The 20,661-nt window shown below is 49.3% G+C and overlaps 1 protein-coding gene across 1 annotated transcript; it reads right to left on the minus strand.

Moving 5' to 3' along the window:
* Nucleotides 1-7,671: 7,671 nt before the first annotated feature.
* Nucleotides 7,672-10,786, minus strand: LOC100273304 (Trihelix transcription factor GTL2). The gene is made up of 2 exons (XM_008683208.4): nt 9,714-10,786; nt 7,672-9,257 (listed from the first exon to the last, which is right to left on the minus strand). The coding sequence occupies exons 1-2, from the start codon at nt 10,403-10,405 to the stop codon at nt 7,955-7,957; spliced, it is 1,995 nt and encodes a 664-aa protein (XP_008681430.1). The 5' UTR covers nt 10,406-10,786; the 3' UTR covers nt 7,672-7,954.
* Nucleotides 10,787-20,661: the final 9,875 nt, after the last annotated feature.

Genomic DNA, 20,661 nt, shown 5'->3' on the forward strand with positions numbered 1-20,661 from the left:
CACCCTCTCGTCGAGGCGGGCCCGACGGTCGCGATGATGGTGCTCGTTGCCGAGGCGGCCCGGGGCCGCAGGCGCGGTGTTGCGCGTGTGCCCGGCGTAGACCGAGGCTTCCCGCATGAATCGGGAAGTCGCGGCATGAGGTTCCGAGGGGTATCCCTGCCTTCGGGAGGCAGAGCTCTCGGCCCGTCGGACCGCGGCGCCTTCCAGGAGATTCTTGAGCTCCCCCTGGATTCGCCGACCCTCGGTGGTGGATGGCTCCGGCATCGCGCGGAGGAGCATCGCTGCTGCAGCCAGGTTCTGGCCGACTCCACTAGCTGCGGGTGGCGGCCTGACCCTGGCGTCGTCGGCGGCGTGGTGCTGGAAACCCTGGGGCAGATGACGTATTTCTCCGGCCGGGGGTTGGTTCGCCCATGCCTGCCCGACGTCCCGGCGGATCGGCTCAAGCGCTCCCGCTCCCTCGTCGAGCCTGGCCTGCACCCCGCGGATTTGCTCGAGCTGTGGGTCGTGACCCCCCGCCGGAATGGGGACCACAGCTAGCTCCCGTGGGATGTCAACGCGGGGCACCGGCCTAGGGAGATCATCGTCCTCCGGCATGCCGAGAAGATTGCCTTCGGAGGGACCCCCTAGATCGACGTGGAAACATTCGCGGCTTGGGTCGCAGTCCTCGTCGTCGAGGCTGCGGCTATCGTCGGAACAGCCGGAGAGGCAGTAGTCACATGCGGCCATAAAGTCCCGCATGGCACTAGGGTTGCCAAGTCCAGAGAAACCCCAACAGATGCTGGGCTCGTCGTCTTCCTCGGACCCAGCGGGCCCGTAGGTCGAGATGTCCGTCAGCCGGTCCCAAGGAGACCGCATGCGAAACCCCAGAGGGTTTGGACTCGCCTCTACGAGAGCGTCCGCCAAAGCGAGGTCGCTAGGCAGGTTGAGGCTGAATCCAAATGACGTAGGATGGGAATCGGTCGGTACCTTTTGGTCGACGAGCGGCGATGAAGTCATGTCGGGGACTGACTGCACCATCGACTCAGGTACGAGGGCGACGTCCAGCAAGCTCTTCGCAAGCGCGTTGGCGTCGTCCACTTGCCCGGGTTTGGCGTGTCACGGGGAGACGGCGCTCGTCTTCGTCTCAGGCGTGAAATCGATACCCGGTGCGCCCCTCGTTGGGGTGCCGGTGCCGTCGACTCGCTCGATAGCCAACGGGACGCTGCCTCCTGCTTGGCCTTGGTTGCCCCGCCTCCTCCTCCGTCGACGGGGGAGAGGACGGGGTGAGCTCGAATGTCGTTCTTCCACCACGCGAGGAAGACGTCGTCGATTCCGCCGCCGGCGGGCGGGCTGTCGGCCGCCATTGTCGTTGTCGCACGGCGGTGGAAGGAGTATCATGTCGTAGCTGCCGTCGAAGGACATGAACTCAAGACTCCCGAAACGGAGCACCGTCCCGGGCTGGAGAGGTTGCTGGAGACTGCCAATCTAGAGCTTGACGGGAAGCTGTTCGTCAACACGCAGCAGGCCCCTACCTGGCGCGCCAACTGTCGGCGTTCCGAGACCGGGGGGTCCCTTGGGCCGACGAGTGAGTGTCACCGCGTGCCCCAGCCCAGATGGGTCGAGCGCGAGGGCGAGCGCGAAGGGGGCAGAAGCGAGGCGGCCGGAGACCGGCGTGAGAGAGGTGGGAATCCCGCGGCCTTCGTGTTCGTCCCGCGCCCAGGTCGGGTGCGCTTGCAGTAGGGGGTTACAAGCGTCCACGCGAGAGAGGGAAGCGAGCGGCCCCAAGAGAGCGCCTGTCTCATCCTCGTCCCCGTGCGGCCAACCTCCTCTAAGAGGGCCCTGGTCCTTCCTTTTATAGGCGTAAGGAGAGGATCCAGGTGTACAATGGGGTGTAGCAGAGTGCTACGTGTCTAGCGGGGGAGAGCTAGCGCCCTAGGTACATGCCGTCGTGGCAGCCGGAGAGATTTTGGCACCCAGCTGGTGTGATGTCGTGGCCGTCGGAGGAGCGATGGAGCCTGGCGGAGGGACAGCTGTCGGAGCGGTTGGGTCCTTGTTGACGTCCTCTTGCTTCCGTAAGGGGGCTGAGAGCCACCGTCGTCACAGAGCATGCGGGGCGCCATCATTGCCTATCTGGCGGAGGTAGCCAGATGGGACGCCGGTCTTGTTCCCTGCGGCCCGAGTCAGCTCGGGGTAGGGCGATGATGGCGCCTCCCGTTGACGTGGCTGGTCTGCGCCCTAGGTTGGTCGATGTGGAAGCTCCTCCGAAGCCGAGGTCGAGTCTGTCTTCCGTGGCCGAGGCCGAGTCCGAGCCCTGGGTCGGGCGAGGCGGAGGTCGTCGACTAAGGCCAGGGCAGAGTCCGAGCCCTGGGGTCGGGCGAAGCGGAGTTCGTCGTCTCCAGGGGCTGAGCCCGAGTCCGAGCCCTGGGTCGGGCGGAGCGGAGTTCGCCGTCTTCCGGGACTTAGCCCGAGTCCGAGCCCTGGGTCGGGCGGAGCGGAGTTCGCCGTCTTCCGGGACTTAGCCCGAGTCCGAGCCCTGGGTCGGGCGGAGCGGAGTTCGCCGTCTTCTGGGACTTAGCCCGAGTCCGAGCCCTGGGTCGGGCGGAGCGGAGTTTCCTGTGGCGCCTTCTGCAGGACCTAACTGCCTGTCAGTCTCACTCTGTCAAGTGGCACTGCAGTCGGTGCGGCGCAGGCGGCGCTGTCCTTCTGTCAGGCCGGTCAGTGGAGCGGCGAAGTGACGGCGGTCACTTCGGCTCTGCCGGGGGGCGCATGTCAGGATAAAGGTGTCAGGCCACCTTTGCATTAAATGCTTCTGCGATTTGGTCGGTCGGTGCGGCGATTTAGTCAGGGTTGCTTCTTAGCGAAGGCAGGGCCTCGGGCGAGCCGGAAATATGTTCACCATCGGAGGGGGGCCTCGGGCGAGACGGAAATCCTCCGGGGTCGGCTGCCCTTGTCCGAGGTTAGGCTCGGGCGAGGCGTGATCGAGTCGCTCGAACGGACTGATCCCTGACTTAATCGCACCCATCAGGCCTTAGCAGCTTTATGCTGATGGGGGTTACCAGCTGAGAATTAGGAGTCTTGAGGGTACCCCTAATTATGGTCCCCGACATCTGTAAAATAGTATTCTCACCTCTTTTTATTATTTCATTTTCCTTTATTTTTCCCTTCTCCTAAACTTACTGTATTGCCCCCAATCCCCATCACATCTGTTCCTTCGTTGTCTAACTGGAAATCAGAGAAAAATTGTGGATTATCCCTTTTACATAATGAAAAAAACCAAAAGCTTAGACACATCATTGGCATTCTTTTCTCGTTGCTTTGCCTGTTTCCTGTATATTTCAACAAAAAATTATAATTATTACTCATTAACTTGAAATGTATTTTATAATTTATATAATAGATACATAAAGAAAATGATTCTTACAAATTAGCAATGTCCTTTGCTGTAATTGGTACGTTTTCAGGACCACCATGCATCTCAGACACGAAGTCCATGATACAGTGTTGCGGGATTCTGCTTTGCTGCATTGAACTGAGAAACTCCATGTACTCAGGATCATGAGTCTTGTTGCATTGTAGGTGTTTCTTTACGGTATCCTTCTTAATGAATTCATGATTATGTTCTAAGTGCACCAGATCGATTCTTACGGCTACAATATTTTCTTTTGAGTCATCATAGATTTTTTTAGTTTCAAACCAGCCTTGCATTGTGTTCTCCTCGATGATGTATTACGGATTCTAGGATTACTAGCTAACCTTTCTGTATTTCTACCCTCCATTGAACAATTTAACCACTTACAGTTCTTTCTCTCCCTATACTTTTTAAGTGGAAAACCAACCTCATATGCGTAACGACTGTAAAAATTGTATGCCTCATCGACATTTCCAAATGTCATACCGATCCTAGGCACCATGGTTGGATCAATACTTTCAGGCTGTGAATTAACATAATCATAAATACAATTAATTTTATATTAGTTACAGTCTTAATGTTATTTAAATTGTATAATAGACATAACCAAAGATAAATAACTTACATGACTTCAGAGGATATTAGGTGTATCTTGTTCATGATCACTAATGGTCCTCATAGGCACCATTTGATTTGCTGCTACCATTGTTTCAATTACTGTTGTATTGCCATCATTGACCCCTGGCGCTCGTAATTCTGCAGGTGGTGTTACTATATTTATCCGTGGACTCGCACCACAGTTTGGAGATATAATTCTTGATGTGGGCGCTGCTGGTAGACCACTGCATGTGTCTGCAAGCCGGCCATCATATTTGTCTAATTATTTTTTGAACTGAAGTAATTATTCAATTGCAAATGTACCTGGTGCAGCTCTGTGCAATGACACAGAATTATCATCGCCTGCTTCTTCTTCTCTGCCGTCAGCCATTGTAACAATGCAATACAATCAGCCGCCACGTTCCTTTTTATATGCCCTGAGCTAACCAATCCCGTGTACAATGTTTACGCTATTTTGTTCGGTCAATTACGTTCTATAAAATTTGTTCCTGCATGCCAGGAGATATTGTCGGACTGGTGATAACAACTCGAGAGAATTTATCGCGGTTTGTTGAAACAGATTTATATTTACTGAAGTATATGTAACCAGTTACGTCATTGTATGTACATATTTATGCCTCTCGTTTCTGCTTACGTGCATGCTGGGCGATATTTTCGGAAGGCTTCAGTTATGGTTCGCGATTTTATCGCGTATACCATTTTACGCTAAAATACACACGGGTTTACGATCTGTTGGCTTATGATTTACGATGTGGTTCGACCAGACCATAAACCGCCGAACAAACCTGCGGTCTGACCGGTTCCGTCTAATTGGCTAGGGCTTTCCGATACTAATGAAAGCCCTGGGCTTCCATATATATAGGGGGTGTTTGGTTGCTCCTGCTAAAGTTTAGCCCGGGTCACATCAAACGTTTGACTTTTAAATAGGAGTATGAAATATAGACCCAACCAACTGGACTAGATTCGTCTCGTCTTTTAATCTTCGGCTGACAAATTAGTTTTATAATCCGACTACATTTAATATCCGGAATGGAGGTTCAAACATTCGATGGGACAGGGGCTAAATTTTAAATTTTAGCGAGATGTAGTAATCTCTTGTACCATCTTCTGCATATCTTACTATGCATATTCATTGTTTCGTCCGTGTCGTGTCGGCCAGGACCCGGAGCTTGCTGCCTAGCTAGGACACCACTACTCAGGACTCACGGACCAAACCAAACCAACCTCTCCCAATTGAAAGCATGGATGCATGTGTGGTCACTCACGTACGTCAAATCAGTGGCGTCAGGACATTATATCAGCTAGCTAGCGTTGCTTAATTCGGCTTATTAGCAGCTTGACGACTAGCTAGATAGAGCTAGCATCGCTGGTCATTGTTAGAACTGTATTAGGCTTTGGGCATGTGTATTTATCATCTCATCCATATGTAATCGGTCAGGCCTAACTCCAAATTGATTAATATTCATCTTCACCCTATTTTAGAGTTAGGGTTTCCAATATAGTATCAGAGCCATTTTTTCTTCTCTTTCCTCACAGCCGTCGTCGGCCTCCTCCCCTCGTTCTCGTCAGCCGCTGGTCCCCAGCCATCGGGCGCCGTCGGCACCATCTCCCAGCCGCAAGCGCTCCCCGCCGTGACATCCGTTTCCCGAGTTGTCGTCGGCCTCCTCCCCATGTCCCCGTCAGCCGCTGGTCCCCTCGTTCCCAGCCGTCGGGCCCCATCTCCCAGACGCGCCGCCGTGGGCGCTCCCCATCGCGGTTGTTCCCTGCCGACGGGCGTCGTTGGCCCCCCACCTCTCCCTGCTGCGAGCACTCCCCGCCGCGGCCTCCTCTTCCCCAGCCACCGATGTCATGCGTCGAACCGCACAGCCTGCACTGTGACGCTGGCTTCCCCTTCGTTGCCGGTGCCCCCCTGCTGCGCCCACCCGCCTCTGCGATGTTGGACTCGCCGTCGTCGACCCCTGCGCAGCATCGCTGGCCACCAGTGTCGTCGACCTCTCTCTTCGTCGGCCTCCCCATGATGGACCCCCTATAGGCTGACGTGACCACGCCAACGACCAGTCCATCGTCCCCGACCCCGCCACGACCAGCGCTGCTACAGCGACGCGCCTCACCCTATTCTAGGGTTAGAGTTTCAATAGTCGTGTTGGACGATCATGCATGCATGTTATTAGACGGCCAAAGCAGCAAGCAAATTTGTGTAGTACTCCCTCCGTTTCTTTTTAATTGTCGCTGGATAGTTTAATTTTCTACTATCCAGCGACAACTAAAACGAAACGGAAGGAGTATGTTGGAGCAATTATTATATATATTAGTAGCAACTTGTGTGGTGAATGTTTAAATCGGTATTTATACGGTGCCCATGAATGCGCTGGCAATTTGTGCGTGACTCATGCATGCACAGCCCTCCAAATCATCAATATTTTGGCACATATGCATGTCTGTCGGTCGATCTGTCTATATGGATGGATGGTCCAGGATGCGTGCTTGACATGTTGTTACTCCTGCTATATAGATAGACGATGTGTGCTATATACGGATTTCTTTAGCATGCAAGAAGCGTCTTCTGTTCTAGTTTAGGGTGCATGATCGGATTCAAGGTACATAGATAGATATATATATACTAACCAAGAAAGGATAGATTTTAATTTGGTCACCTAGTGCCACTAGCTGTTGGAATACCCTATATATACATTACATATTGACCTACTGACATACTCGGAGAGCAAATGAAAATTGTTTTTATACATAACACTTTTAACTATATGTGCTCTAATATGTTTAGCAAAATATGTGGCACATATGCACTGGCTCATATATGTTGCGTAGTTTTTCAGCCGAGCACAAAAAAAAAAGTATGGTGTGCACAGGTCGTCCCATCTGTAGCACTAGATAACGCAAGCACGTAGGTCTCTCTAAAGATCATCGAACATAAAACTCAATCAAGGATACACTCCCTCCCGGCCCTCTGATGGGTGAATAATAGGGAGATTTCAAGTAATTAATTTTAGATTAGATTTGGACCTGTAGCAATGGCATGCATGTTTGCGGGTCCATCCAAAATTCAAGTGTCTCACCTATACGCTACATGTCAGCTATACACGATCGAGGGGAGAGAAACATGGGAGACGTTTTTGTGAGCAAAAGGAGAGAAAACAAGATGGGCATGGCTGTGCTCTGTGCTGTGACGGTGGTCCTCTTCTCTTCTCTCGTCTGACATGTCCAACGATGGTGGAGGGCCCACCAGCATTCCCTGTCCTTGGCTGACGTCATACTTTTTTGGACTCTACTGCGAGGACTGTACAAACCTCAGTGACACGTCGCCCTCGCTCTGTCCTCTCGTCCTTTCTTTGCATGCCAAGGTTTTCACTAGATTAGAACTAGAGCCATCGGTCGATCAGCTAGCTGATCAATTTTTTTTCCTAAAAGCCATGAGCTAAGATATCTTGTATGGTTCAGTCCGTACAACCAAACCAAACCAACCCCTACGTACGTACTACATGATGACATACATACATGCATTCATTAACTCCGTTTATGTATACATAAGATATAGAGGGCTATTATTATTTGAAGAAAAAAAGCTTGAAACTTTATCAGTCCAGTAGCTAGAGAAATGAATAAACTATTGGAACGACTCACTGCTCCACATATGCAATGCAACGGAATATTCATTCTACATATATCATACCATTACTTACTTAATTTGTTCATTAGATTAGCAGTATCTTATGATAGTATACAACATAATAATAACAGCAGAGCTAGAAGCAGAAGCAGTGGAGTGCTAGCTAAAATAATAACAAGTGTTGAAATGCACTAGCGATAACACCTACCACTACTAGCTAGCAGTGATTTAGTAACAAGCAAGAAAGAAAATTAAACAGATTGCTAAGCAAATTTGTTCAACAAACATGCATGCGAGCGAGGGGTGGGGGTACTGTTAGCTAGCTACTCATCATCGTTGTCCACCTCGTCGTCCTGATCATCCCCGGCCCTCCCCTTGCCAATGCCGTCCTCCTCCTCCTCCTCCTCCTCCTCCCCGTCGCTGTCGTCGTCCTCTCCACCTTCATTATTAGCATTGCCGCCACCGAACACCGGCGGCCCGTAGCGCACGTCGGGGTACTTGATCACCGCGTCCAGCAGCTCTGAGCTCCCCAGCTGCCTGGCCTCGCCTCCCCCGCCGTCGGCCGACCGGGAGTAGAGCCGGTCCAGCTCGTCGAAGTAGGGGCACGTCTTGGCGTGCGCCGGCCGCTTCTTGCCGCTCTCCTTGGCCTTGCGGAAGTACTTGTTGATGTTCTCCCACTTTTCCTTGCATCGCTTGGCGTTGCGGCCGTAGCCCGCCGCCGCCATGCGCGCGCTCACCTCCTCCCACAGCGGGCCCTTGAGCCCGAGCTCCTGGAACCGCCCCTCAAGTCCCGTCCGCACCCGGATCAGCGCCTCCACCTCGTGCTTGGGCCACCGCGACGTGCTGCTGAGGTGCAGCGACCCGCCGCCACCCTCGGCCGCTGTCGCGTCCCCGCCGTCGTACGGCACCAGCTCCTTGCCGGCCGCCGTGGCGTCGTCGCCGGACGCCGCGGCGGCGGGCGGGGCCGGCAGCGTGATGGACTCGCCCGAGATCTTCTCCAGGTAGGCGATGATTGCGGCCTCCCGCGCCGCGGCGCTGGCGCGGTCCTGCGCGCGCGCGCCGGCCTCGCGGGCGAACTTGTCGGCCTCCTGCCGCCGCCACGCCTCGTCGCGCGCGGCGCGCTCCCGCTCGCGCCGCTCCATGGCCTCCAGGAACCCACGGTGGAGGCTCTCCTGGTGCTCCATCAGCCGCTGCACCAGCCGCTCGAAGAAGGACGCCGACGCGCTCAGCTGCTCCTGCCGCCGCCGCTTCCGCTTGCGCCGCGCCGCGTCCGCCGACGCCTGGGGCTGTTGCTGCGGCTGCACCACCGCGGCCGCCTCCTCCCCGGCCGACGTCTCCGACGTGTTGAGCTGCTGCGGGCCCACGGCCGGGAGGTCGGCCACGGCCGGCTCGAGGATGGCATTGTCGTCCCCGGTGAGGCAGGAGCCGGAGCCCGTCTGGGCGCCACCGCTCCCCGGCTTGTAGATGGCCTCCAGCTCGCTGAACAGCTTGTAGTTGCCGCCGCCCGCGGCCGCAGCGTCGCCTTTCTTGAAGTAATTGGCGGGGGCAGCCGGCGTGGCCACCTTCTCCTTCCCCGTCCTCTTGCTGCTGCTTGAGCTCTGCAAGTAGTCGATGTCCAGAGGCCGCCTGCACAAACAGAGGATACAAGGACTGTTGTATGCAATGCTAGTGCTACTAAGTAGAAAGAAGAGAATTTGTTGCATGCAATGCAAGAACAAGGTGCGGCCTTTTGTCCATGTCACCCCATAACTTTTAGTTGGATGAGGTAATCATCGAATCCATCCATCGTCGTCGTATGGAGAGAAAGAGAAAAGGAGAAATGGAGAGCTGGTGAAAAGTAGGGCGAAGGGGGAAGGGAATCGCCATCATCATCAGCAGCAGTCTTTCTCAATCATGCCACTATTATTGCTCGTCCTCTGCCTCCTCCCCACGAGCATGAGCAAGCAACCAAACAAACAAGATGCGATCTTTTTCTCCCATCTTTTCTTTCGATTTCCACCAAGAATTCATTTTGATTGCGAGATTTGGAGAGAGAAGCAGTGAGGAGGAAAAGGAGGAGGGAAGATGCACAGCCTAGCCTACCAGGTGGGTTCTTTGATGGAGGTCTCCTCGTCGCCGGTCCAACGACGGAGGCGGCTCTCAGTGGCGGCCTCGTCGCCGCCGCCCCCACCGCTGCCAACGTGAAGCATCATGCCGCTGCCCGCGGCGCCACCGCCGTCGTCGGTGCCTTCCGTGGCGCCGCTGCCGCCGCCGGCGTCGACCGCCAGCTTGAAGTTCATGGCGGCTGCCAGGAACGGGGGCACGCCCGAAGGCGCGGCGCCGGCCGAGGCCCCGGCGCTCCCGCCGCCCGCCGCCCCCGAGCTCTCCGGCACGGCGGCCTCGACGTCGAATCCGAGATGGTGGTGGTGGTGGTGGTGATGCGGGTGCGGTGCCCATCTCGCCGGCGGCTGGGGCTTGTGGTGGTGCTGCTGCTCGTGGAAGAGCTGGAGGTGGTGGTGCCCCCCGGCGGCCGCCTGGTGCAGCAGCTGCTGCGTGAAGGGCGGCGGCGGCGGCGCGGCGCCGAAGTGGGCGAAGTGCGGCGGCATGTGCTGCGCGTGGTGGTGGTGGTGCGGTGGCGGCAGCGCGTGGTGGTGCAGCGGCTGGTACCTGAAGGGCCCACCCATCTCCTGGGCGGTGGCGGGCGGCTGCTGCTGCTGCGGAGGCGCGGACATGGCGAAGCCGCCGTCCATGATGAACTGCTGGAACTCAGACACGCCGCCGTAGCCGGACTGCATGGCGGGCGGGCGGGCTGGACAGGAGTGGAAGCGAAGTGATGCCAGTACTGTAGTCACAGGCCACTCAATCTGCACTCCCACTTGGGTAGCTGATGGCGATGGTGAAGCTTGGCTTGTTACATGTTGCTGTTGGGGCAATGCTTGGCTTTTTACCTCAAACAATACAATAGGGATTTCAAACTGCAGGAGTGTGCGTGTGGGTGACTGGTGAGTGAGCAAGGGAGGGTGGAAGATGGGGATGGGGATGCAAGGAGGAAGAGGATGGCCTTGTCCTTGTCTTTAATGGAGGGCAGGGGAGGCGAGGGAGGAGGGCAGACGTCTGCTGCTGCTTTGGTTTTCATTTTGGCACTGTTTGGCACAGCTTATTTTCAGCTTCTTCACAAATTTAAGCTGAAGTCCTGCCAAACAGGCAGCTTCTGCAGCAGCTTATCAGTTCAGCTGCTTCTCAAAATGAACTAAAAGCAGCCAACAAGCAGAAGCTGCTTTTTACCAGCTTATCAGATAAGCTGCTTTTTCAACAAGCAGCAGCTGTCCCAAACAGGGCCTTTGCTTCTGCCTGCCCCTGCTTTATCTTCTGGCAGTTTTGGAAAGCAGCCCTCGGGCATGCCCTTATTTCTGTGTCGGGGTGCCCTTCTTGCTGCTCTTCCCGTCCTTGTCCCGGTTTGAATGGACTCTTCCTCTTTTCGGGCAACAAAACGAGCTCAATTTTCACTTGTATTTCATTCTTTTGCATTTGTAATGTACTGTCTTATTTAGTCCCTAAGAGCATCTTCAAGAGACACTCTATTTTTAACTCTCTATATGACACTCTAATTACCTCTCCATATATATTACATTCTATATATAGCATCTCGTTCCAACAGATTATATATTTAGTTTGGCTAGTCAGCGGCTAGCCAAATTTGGCTAGAGATAGGGCCAATTTGAAGAGCCGGATAGCTTGGCGAGTTGGATGACTAGTCTGTTGAAAAGTTATTTTGCTGTTGAATAGCTAAAATTTAGCTTGCTGAGCCATTTAACTAATCTATTGGAGATGCTCTAACATTCCAATTCAATCAACTAAACTTTAATAGTTTTAACAAGGTAAAGCAACTCCAAAAAGCTCTCTATATCCTTTCTAATCTATATAAATAGAGTTTTTTCATTGAAAACTACCTTCCAACAGTTTATCTAAATACCTATCTAAATATAGTCATCTTCTATTTCGAGTTTATCGCTAGCTAAACATAGAAACATAGAGAACGTAAATGACTCTCTATAGCTTAAACAAGATATAGAAATTTAGAAGAAAAAACTCTTGGAGATGCTAAAGGATAAATGGCTAAATTTTAGATAAGCATGTTTTGGTTGACCGGCTAAATGATAGTTGAAGAGTTAAGGTCTATTTGGTTTGCTACCTAATTTGCCACACTTTGTCTAACTTTTCTGTCTAATGCTAGTTTTTCAATTTGAACGACTAACCTTAGATAAAATAAGGCATAGTTAGCCAGAAACCAAACAGGCCCTTATTTATTTACCCTACCACTCCGCCTCACCTATCGTAAGCGAAATGACCCATGTTGGCTCGCTACTCGTGATATGCGACTATACGAGCGAGCAAAGTGATAGGGCCCTTACGAAATGTATAACTACATTTAATATATGGTCTCTTAAGAGATTTTTAGGGGTTAGAGAAAAAATATAAAAGACAAACTTTTAGTGATGAGTTAGTCTCTTTATGACTCTTCATATATATATATTTTCTATTAAGTATTGTCTAGAAATTTATGATTGTATCATAGAGTTTCTTCGTGGCGAGCGTGTGGAGACCCTCGCCATGACATCTCACGACGGGTAGCCAAAGCAAGTGCCACCAACGCAGAAACGAGTGGTCGAGCAGGGGATTTTTTTAAAAGGAAATACGGGATCTTTATTTTGGTCTTGTATGGTTTAGCTGCCTACACCAACTAAGATTTAGCTGATGGATCCAAACAAGATCTTAGACATGTCTGGATACCATTTATGGGTTAATTGTTGTATACATAATTTTAATTTAAATTAACTCTAGATGATCTGAATAGGAAGCATGATAGGTGAGATAATTTTGTAGCTAACATCTTTAATTAGTTGGAGTACCTGTTTGGCCTGCTTGGATTTTCGACTAGTTGTTACCATGCACGATACGGGCGCCTGAATGTTTGATTTAGTTCATCAATTGGTAGCGCGACTTATTCTCTCATATGCAGCTAGCCAACTAGGATCCGCACAAAACCAAGTGTCATCCTAACTGTTGGAGTTCTAGGTTGACTCGGATGCAAATAGGGATATATCATGAAAGATACGACACAAAAAGAAAGAGAAATACCTGAGGCATCGCTCACCATTTTATTTTCTTAGGTTCTATCGGTTCCTCTAGGCGACTAGGTCCAAAGCTAGCCGATTTTTTGATATATACGGTTAACATGTACTTACTCTATCTGCTACTTATTAAGGCTACAAAAGTAGTCTGTTGTCCTGCCGTTCTGCAATCTCAGTCGTGTGTTGAACCGTTATACAAAGCGGTCCTATTCGCCCATCAGTCGATCGATCCCATGTGTAGGCCTGCAAATGGGGTGGGTGTAAATGAGTATTTTAGGTGGGTTTAAAAAATGAGTTTGTTTTGATGTGTTGTGGTGGGTTTTAATTATGAACGAGTTGGGTTGGGTGGGTCTATTTTATATTGCAGGTCAAAATGGTTGATACCCATGTGTATAGATGGATTTGTATAGGTATGAGTTTCCATGGGTCTTCACCAATCAGACTACCACCCTAATCAGTACCATTTTATTTCAGATTCAGAGAAGTCTTTGATTTCTTTAGTCGCACACAACACACTATACTTATCGCTTTCACGCTATCTGCATAATCCAGTGACATAACAGAATTGCATCCAACACACTATACTTATTGCTTGTTTGGAACTTTGGATGAAAATTTCATTTCATTGGGCGTCTCTGCCTTGTCGGCTCTCTACAGGTTGTACAACTACTAATGCTACTACAGGCTGAACACAGGATAATTCAGCCATAGCATCACCACATGACATTTAGTTATTTTACTCTAAGTCTTCTACTTCACGTTAAGCAAAGGCTTTTTTTGTATGTATCTCCTTGTTAGTTGAATTGTTAACTTTGTTTATTTTTCTTTTAAACATAGATGGATTAAGGATCTTTAACAGATGTTTTTTTTATTCTCTCGAGACCTAAATGTTCATCGACCAAATTTATCACTGCGTATGCAACTATGTTTTTGTATGTCACTGAAACTACCTATAAAATTATCACTGTGTATTAGTGTATGCAGTTGACTTGATGTGAGACAATAAGCTAAACCCACGGGTTTTCCATGGGTTTCCACCCAATTACGTGTTGGTTTAGGATCAATAATGTTATTGCATGGGTTAAGTTTAACTTCCTTCTAATATTTTTTGGCTGGGTATGGGATGGATATCAAAGTTATTAGATTTGGGTATGGATGGGAGTGGATTGGATTTTTTTGTCATTAGCAGGCCTACCCACGTGCCTGATCCCACGCCCCTTGTCTCCCCCACGACGCAGACCACTTGCTCCCCTTGCCTTCGCCAACCCTAACCTTTCGCCTCCTCTTGCCCGCCCGCCATTGCCCTGCTTCTGTGGCAGTTAGAACGCACCCAAACCCTAATTCGCTTCTTCCCAGCCGCCAACGCCACAGACTACCCCGCCACGCTTGTCGCTGCCAAGGGCAGCACCGCCACGAGTTCTTGTTCCGGGGGACCGGGGGTCGGGTTCGGCAGCCCGTGGCAGTTGCCTCCGCGGCGGCTTCTGCGCCGTCCTTCGCGTCATCTGGCGAGGTGCCATTGTCCCAGCACGGTCGCCAGTACGCGATCGTGGATGTCGGCTCCGCGTCATCCCATCATAGCCTAGACTCAGGATCGTGTGTCGGGCGTCGGGTTTGAACATGGTTTACAAAACCACAAAAAACCAGCGGTAAACCGGTAGGTTTACCGAAACTGCCGGGGTGCGGTTTCGGTAAACCACCGGTTTTTTTCAAAATTCGTTTGAAATTCAAAAAAATTGAAAAAATTCATAAAAACCGAGAACCGCTGGTAAACCGTTTTCTGGGACCGGTAAACCGTTATTTGAGACTGGTAAACCGCCATTTTTTGCCGGAAAACCGGATTTAATGCCAAAATTGAGTATTTAATGGTCAATTTAGACAATATTAGTCTTTTTTACTATTATATGCTATATGTGAAGATGTTATATATTATATGTGAAGATAAACCCGTAGCTCAAGTCCAGTTTAGGCATTTAGTGGTCAATTTCGGTTTCATTTCATGTCCAATATGGAATCCGTAGATCAAGTAGCTTCGGTTCTTCTAATAACTATCCGTCTAGACAAGACTCAATCTAGAACCCTTAGTTCTAGTTCTTTTATATGTGTTCCTAAGATTTGCTTATCAGGAGAAAAGTCCAACACTTGGTGAGGTGCACATGCAATACACAAACACCAAACACACAATACTGGTATGCTTTTTTTGCTTTGTGGGTAAATATTTATTTGTCGTTCTTGTTTTCTCGCTAATGTATCTTATATATTTTGTATAGACCTATCACTACCACTATAACGGATTGGAACAATATCACGATCCTTCCAATATGTCTGAGTACTATCACTATATATGACTCGAGATAAACATGTGAGTATTGTAAACTAAGTCGACCTATGTGTCGTTGCCTCGTTGGAGAGTTGTAAAAGAACTTGTATTTAAGTATTGCAAAGTTCACTTATTGTTTGTTGCATGAGAACTGGAGTTTGTGGTTGCATATGTATGTTATATGTTATTTTGGTGAATACATGTCGTGTGGATTAATTAATATTTACTGTGCAATGTGAATTGAGCAAACTATAAATAAATCTTGTCAAAATTTTCCATTTTTCCTGTAAAAAACAACAAAAAACCGATTAGTTTCGCGATTTACCGGCGGTTTAGAGCGGGTTTTCGCCGGTTTTTCACCGGTAAACCGGTTCAAATTCAAATTGGTTTGAATTGGTCAAACCGGTCGGTTTTTACCGGTTTACCGTTGGTAAACCGTTACCGGTGGGGGCGGTTTTTACCTCTAGAACGGTTTTGTAAACCTTGGGTTTGACAGCTTGTGGGTGTCGCTTCCATGGTGCTGAAAGGGAAATGTGCCCTTGGGCCATTTCTAAGTATTTTGGTGATTTAGTGTCCAACACAAGTGCCTAAGTGTAAAATGGTGGACAAAGTATGAATCAAGGATAAAGGTATGTTTCTCAGACTTAGTACATTGTTTTATGGACTAATGTATTGTGTCTAAGTGCTAGAAACAGGAAAAATCCAATTGAAAATGTCTTGGCTCGAGCAGCCAAGACTCTGCTCAGTCTGGGAGCACCGGACTGTCCGGTGGTGCACCGGACAGTGTCCGGTGCGCCAGGCTGACTCAAGCGAACTGGCCGGTGGTGCACCGGACAGTGTCCGGTGCGCCAGGCTGGCTCGAGCGAACTGGCCGCTCTCGGGAATTCATCGGCGACGTACGACTATAATTCACCGGACTGTCCGGTGTGCACCAGACTGTCCGGTGAGCCAACGGTCGGCCGGTCCAACGGTCGGCCGCGCGATCTGCGCGGGACACGTGGCCGAGCCAATGGCTAGAAGGGGGCACCGGACTGTCCGGTGTGCACCGGACATGTCCGGTGTGCCAACGGCTCTCAGGCTGCCAACGGTCGACTGCGCCACTTTTGGAAGGAAATCGGGCACCGGACAGTGTCCGGTGTGCACCGGACTGTCCGGTGCGCCAGTCGACAGAAGGCAAGATCAGCCTTCCTAGAATGCTCTCAACGGCTCCTAGCTGCCTTGGGGCTATAAAAGGGACCCCTAGGCGCATGGAGGAAGATACCAAGCATCCTTTGAGCATTGTTGATCACTCACACATCATTCTTGCGCACTTGTTCGACATTCTAGTGATTTGAGCTCTGTTCTAGTGTGATAGTCATTTGAGCTTAAGTCTGGGTCTTGTGTGTGCGTATTTACTGTGATCTTAGTGTCTTGTGTGAGTTGCTAATCCCTCCCTTGCTCCGTGATTCTTTGTGAACTTCAAGTGTAAGGGCGAGAGGCTCCAAGTTGTTGAGATTCCTCGCAAACGGGATTAAGAAAAGCAAAGCAAAACACTGTGGTATTCAAGTGGGTCTTTGGACCGCTTGAAAGGGGTTGATTGCAACCCTCGTCCATTGGGACACCACAACGTGGAGTAGGCAAGCGTTGGTCTTGGCCGAACCACGGGATAACCACTGTGCCATCTCTGTGATTGATATCTTTTTGGTTATTGTGTTTTGTTGAAACTCCTTTCTTGCCACTTGGCAATTAGTGTGCTAACGCTTAACCAAGTTTTGTGGCATTAAGTTTAAGTTTCACAGGATCACCTATTCACCCCCCCTCTAGGTGCTCTCAATTGGTATCGGAGCCGTTCTCTTCAAGAAGGGACTAATCGCCCGAAGAGATGGATCCTAAGGGAAAGTGGATGGTGGTCAACAACAACGAGAAGGAGTCTATCTTCAACGAGCCGAAGGATGACAAGCCTACCGACTCGGGCTCGGGCCACAAGCGCAAAGATGGGAAGAAGAAGAAGACAAGACGCATCAAGGAGATCGTCTACTACGACGACAGCGATGAGTCCTCTTCTTCCCAAAAGGACGACGACGACTACGAGAAAAAGAAAAGGTCAATTCGAACTTTTCTTTTGATTACTCTCGTATTCCTCAAAGTACAAATGCTCATTTATTATCTATTCCACTTGGTAAACCTCCTCATTTTGATGGAGATGACTACGGATTTTGGAGTCACAAAATGCGTAGTCACTTGTTCTCTCTCCATCCTAGTATATGGGAGATTGTAGAGAGTGGAATGCACTTTGATAGTACAGATAGTCCCATGTTCATTAATGAGCAAATTCATAAAAATGCACAAGCTACTATTGTTCTTCTAGCTTCATTGTGCAGGGATGAATACCACAAAGTGAGTGGCTTGGATAACGCCAAGCAAATTTGGGACACTCTCAAGATCTCTCATGAGGGGAACGACGTCACAATGCTCACCAAGATGGAGTTGGTGGAGGGCGAACTCGGGAGATTCGCAATGATAAGGGGAGAAGAGCCAACCCAAACGTACAACCGGCTCAAGACCCTTGTCAACAAGATAAGAAGCTATGGAAGCACGCGATGGACGGACCACGACGTCGTCCGCCTAATGCTAAGGTCTTTTACTGTCCTTGATCCTCATCTTGTGAACAATATTCGTGAGAATCCTAGGTACACCAAGATGACGCCCGAGGAGATACTTGGAAAGTTCGTGAGCGGGCGAATGATGATCAAGGAAGCAAGATACATGGACGACGCATTGAATGGTCCAATCAATGAGCCTCAACCTCTCGCTCTCAAGGCGGCCGGACTTAATGATGAAGAGATGGCCCTCATCATCAAGAGATTCAAGACGGCGCTAAAAGGTCGCAAGGAGCACCCCAACAAGAACAAGATGAAGGGGAAGCGCTCCTGCTTCAAATGTGGTAAGATTGGTCATTTTATAGCTAATTGTCCCGACAATGATAGTGACCAGGAAAAGAAGAATGGAAAGTGGGAAAAGAAGAAAAACTACAAGAAGGCAAAGGGCGAGGCACATCTTGGAAAGGAGTGGGATTCGGATTGCTCCTCGTCCGACTCCGACAATGAAGGACTCGCCGCCACCGCCTTCAACAAATCATCCCTCTTCCCCAACGAGCGTCACACATGCCTTATCGCAAGGGAGAAGAAGGTATGTACTTGAAACTCTACTTATGCTTCTTCAAGTGAGGACGAATCTAGTGATGAGGATGAAATAGATTATTCATGTTTATTTAAGGGCCTAGATAGAACCAAGGTAGATAAAATTAATGAATTGATTGATGCCTTGAATGATAAGAATAGGCTTTTAGAAAAACAAGAGGATTTGTTGTATGAAGAACATGACAAATTTGTAGAAGCACAAAAATCTCATGCTTTAGAAGTTAAAAGAAATGAAATGCTTTCTTGTGAATTATCTTCTTGCCATGAGACAATTTCTAGCTTAAGGAGCATTCATGATGATCTAAATGCTAAGTTAGAAAAAGCTAGTAAATCAACAACTTGTGTAGAAAATGTTGTTATTTGCAATAGATGTAAAGATATTGATATTGATGCTTGTAGTGAACACATAGCTTCTATTGTTAAATTAAGTGACGAAGTGGCTAGTCTTAGTGCCCAACTTAAGACTAGCAAGAGTGATTTTGACAAACTAAAATTTGTTAGGGATGCCTACACGGTTGGTAGACACCCCTCAATTAAGGATGGGCTTGGTTTCAAGAGGGAAGCCAAGAACTTGACAAGCCATAAGGCTCCCATCTCCGCCAAGGAGAAAGGGAAGGCCCCTAAGGCAAGTAGTACTAAAAAGAACCATGCTTTTATGTACAATGATAGAAGACAGTCTCATAGGAGTTGTAATGCTTTTGATTCACATGCCTATGATTCTTATGCTATGTTTGCTTCTAGTTCTTCCTATATGCATGGTAGAGATATGCCTAAGAAAAATATTCATCATGTGCCTAGAAAGAATATTGTTCATGTTCCTAGGAAAGTTATGAATGGACCCTCTACAATTTATCATGCTTTAAATGCTTCATTTGCTATTTGTAGAAAGGATATGAAGATAGTTGTTAGGAAATTAGGGGCAAAATGCAAGGGTGATAAAACTTGCATTTGGGTCCCTAAGACAATTGTGACTAACCTTGTAGGACCCAACAAGAGTTGGGTACCTAAGACCCAAGCCTAAATTTGCCTTGCAGGTTTATGCATCCGGGGGTTCAAGCTGGATTATCGACAGCGGATGCACAAACCATATGACGGGGGAGAAGAAGATGTTCACCTCCTACGTCAAGAATAAGGATTCCCAAGATTCAATCATATTCGGTGATGGGAACCAAGGCAAGGTGAAAGGTTTAGGCAAGATTGCAATATCAAATGAGCACTCTATCTCTAATGTGTTTTTAGTTGAGTCTCTTGGATATAATTTACTATCTGTTAGTCAATTATGTAATATGGGATATAATTGTCTATTTACAAATATAGATGTGTCTGTCTTTAGAAGAAGTGATGGTTCATTAGCTTTTAAGCGTGTATTAGACAGCAAACTTTATTTAGTTGATTTTGCAAAAGAGGAGGCCGGTCTAGATGCATGCTTAATTGCTAAGACTAGCATGGGCTGGCTGTGGCATCGCCGCTTAGCACATGTGGGGATGAAGAACCTTCACAAGCTTCTAAAGGGAGAACACGTGATAGGTTTGACTAACGTGCAATTTGAAAAAGATAGACCTTGTGCAGCTTGTCAAGCAGGTAAACAAGTGGGAGGAGCGCATCATAGCAAGAATGTGATGACCACATCAAGACCCCTGGAGCTGCTACATATGGACCTCTTCGGACCCGTCGCCTATCTGAGCATAGGAGGAAGTAAGTATGGACTAGTTATTGTTGATGACTTTTCCCGCTTCACTTGGGTATTCTTTTTGCAGGATAAGTCTGAAACCCAAGGGACCCTCAAGCGCTTCCTAAGGAGAGCTCAAAATGAGTTTGAGCTCAAGGTGAAGAAGATAAGGAGCGACAACGGGTCCGAATTCAAGAATCTTCAAGTGGAGGAGTTCCTTGAGGAGGAGGGGATCAAGCACGAGTTCTCCGCTCCCTACACACCTCAGCAAAATGGTGTGGTAGAGAGGAAGAACAGGACGCTCATCGATATGGCGAGGACTATGCTTGGAGAGTTCATGACCCCTGAGTGCTTTTGGTCGGAAGCCGTGAACACGGCTTGCCACGCCATCAATAGGGTCTACCTTCATCGCCTCCTCAAGAAGACGTCGTATGAGCTACTAACCGGTAACAAACCAAATGTTTCGTATTTTCGAGTTTTTGGGAGTAAATGCTACATTCTAGTGAAGAAGGGTAGGAATTCCAAATTTGCTCCCAAAGCCGTAGAAGGGTTTTTGTTAGGTTATGACTCAAATACAAAGGCGTATAGGGTCTTCAACAAATCATCGGGTTTGATTGAAGTCTCTAGCGACGTTGTATTTGATGAGACTAATGGCTCTCCAAGAGAGCAAGTTGTTGATCTTGATGATATAGATGAAGAAGACGTTCCAACGGCCGCAATGCGCACCATGGCGATTGGAGATGTGAGGCCACTG

This window comes from Zea mays, chromosome 5, assembly GCF_902167145.1.
Source record: "Zea mays cultivar B73 chromosome 5, Zm-B73-REFERENCE-NAM-5.0, whole genome shotgun sequence".
In the NCBI taxonomy this organism is placed as follows: Eukaryota; Viridiplantae; Streptophyta; class Magnoliopsida; order Poales; family Poaceae; genus Zea; species Zea mays.

Coding starts and splice junctions, on each gene's coding strand:
- LOC100273304 (XM_008683208.4), bottom strand. CDS start 10,405: ATGCAGTCCGGCTACGGCGGCGTGTCTGAGTTCCAGCAGTTCATCATG. Junction 9,258..9,713: donor TCCATCAAAGAACCCACCTG/GTAGGCTAGGCT, acceptor CTGTTTGTGCAG/GCGGCCTCTGGACATCGACT.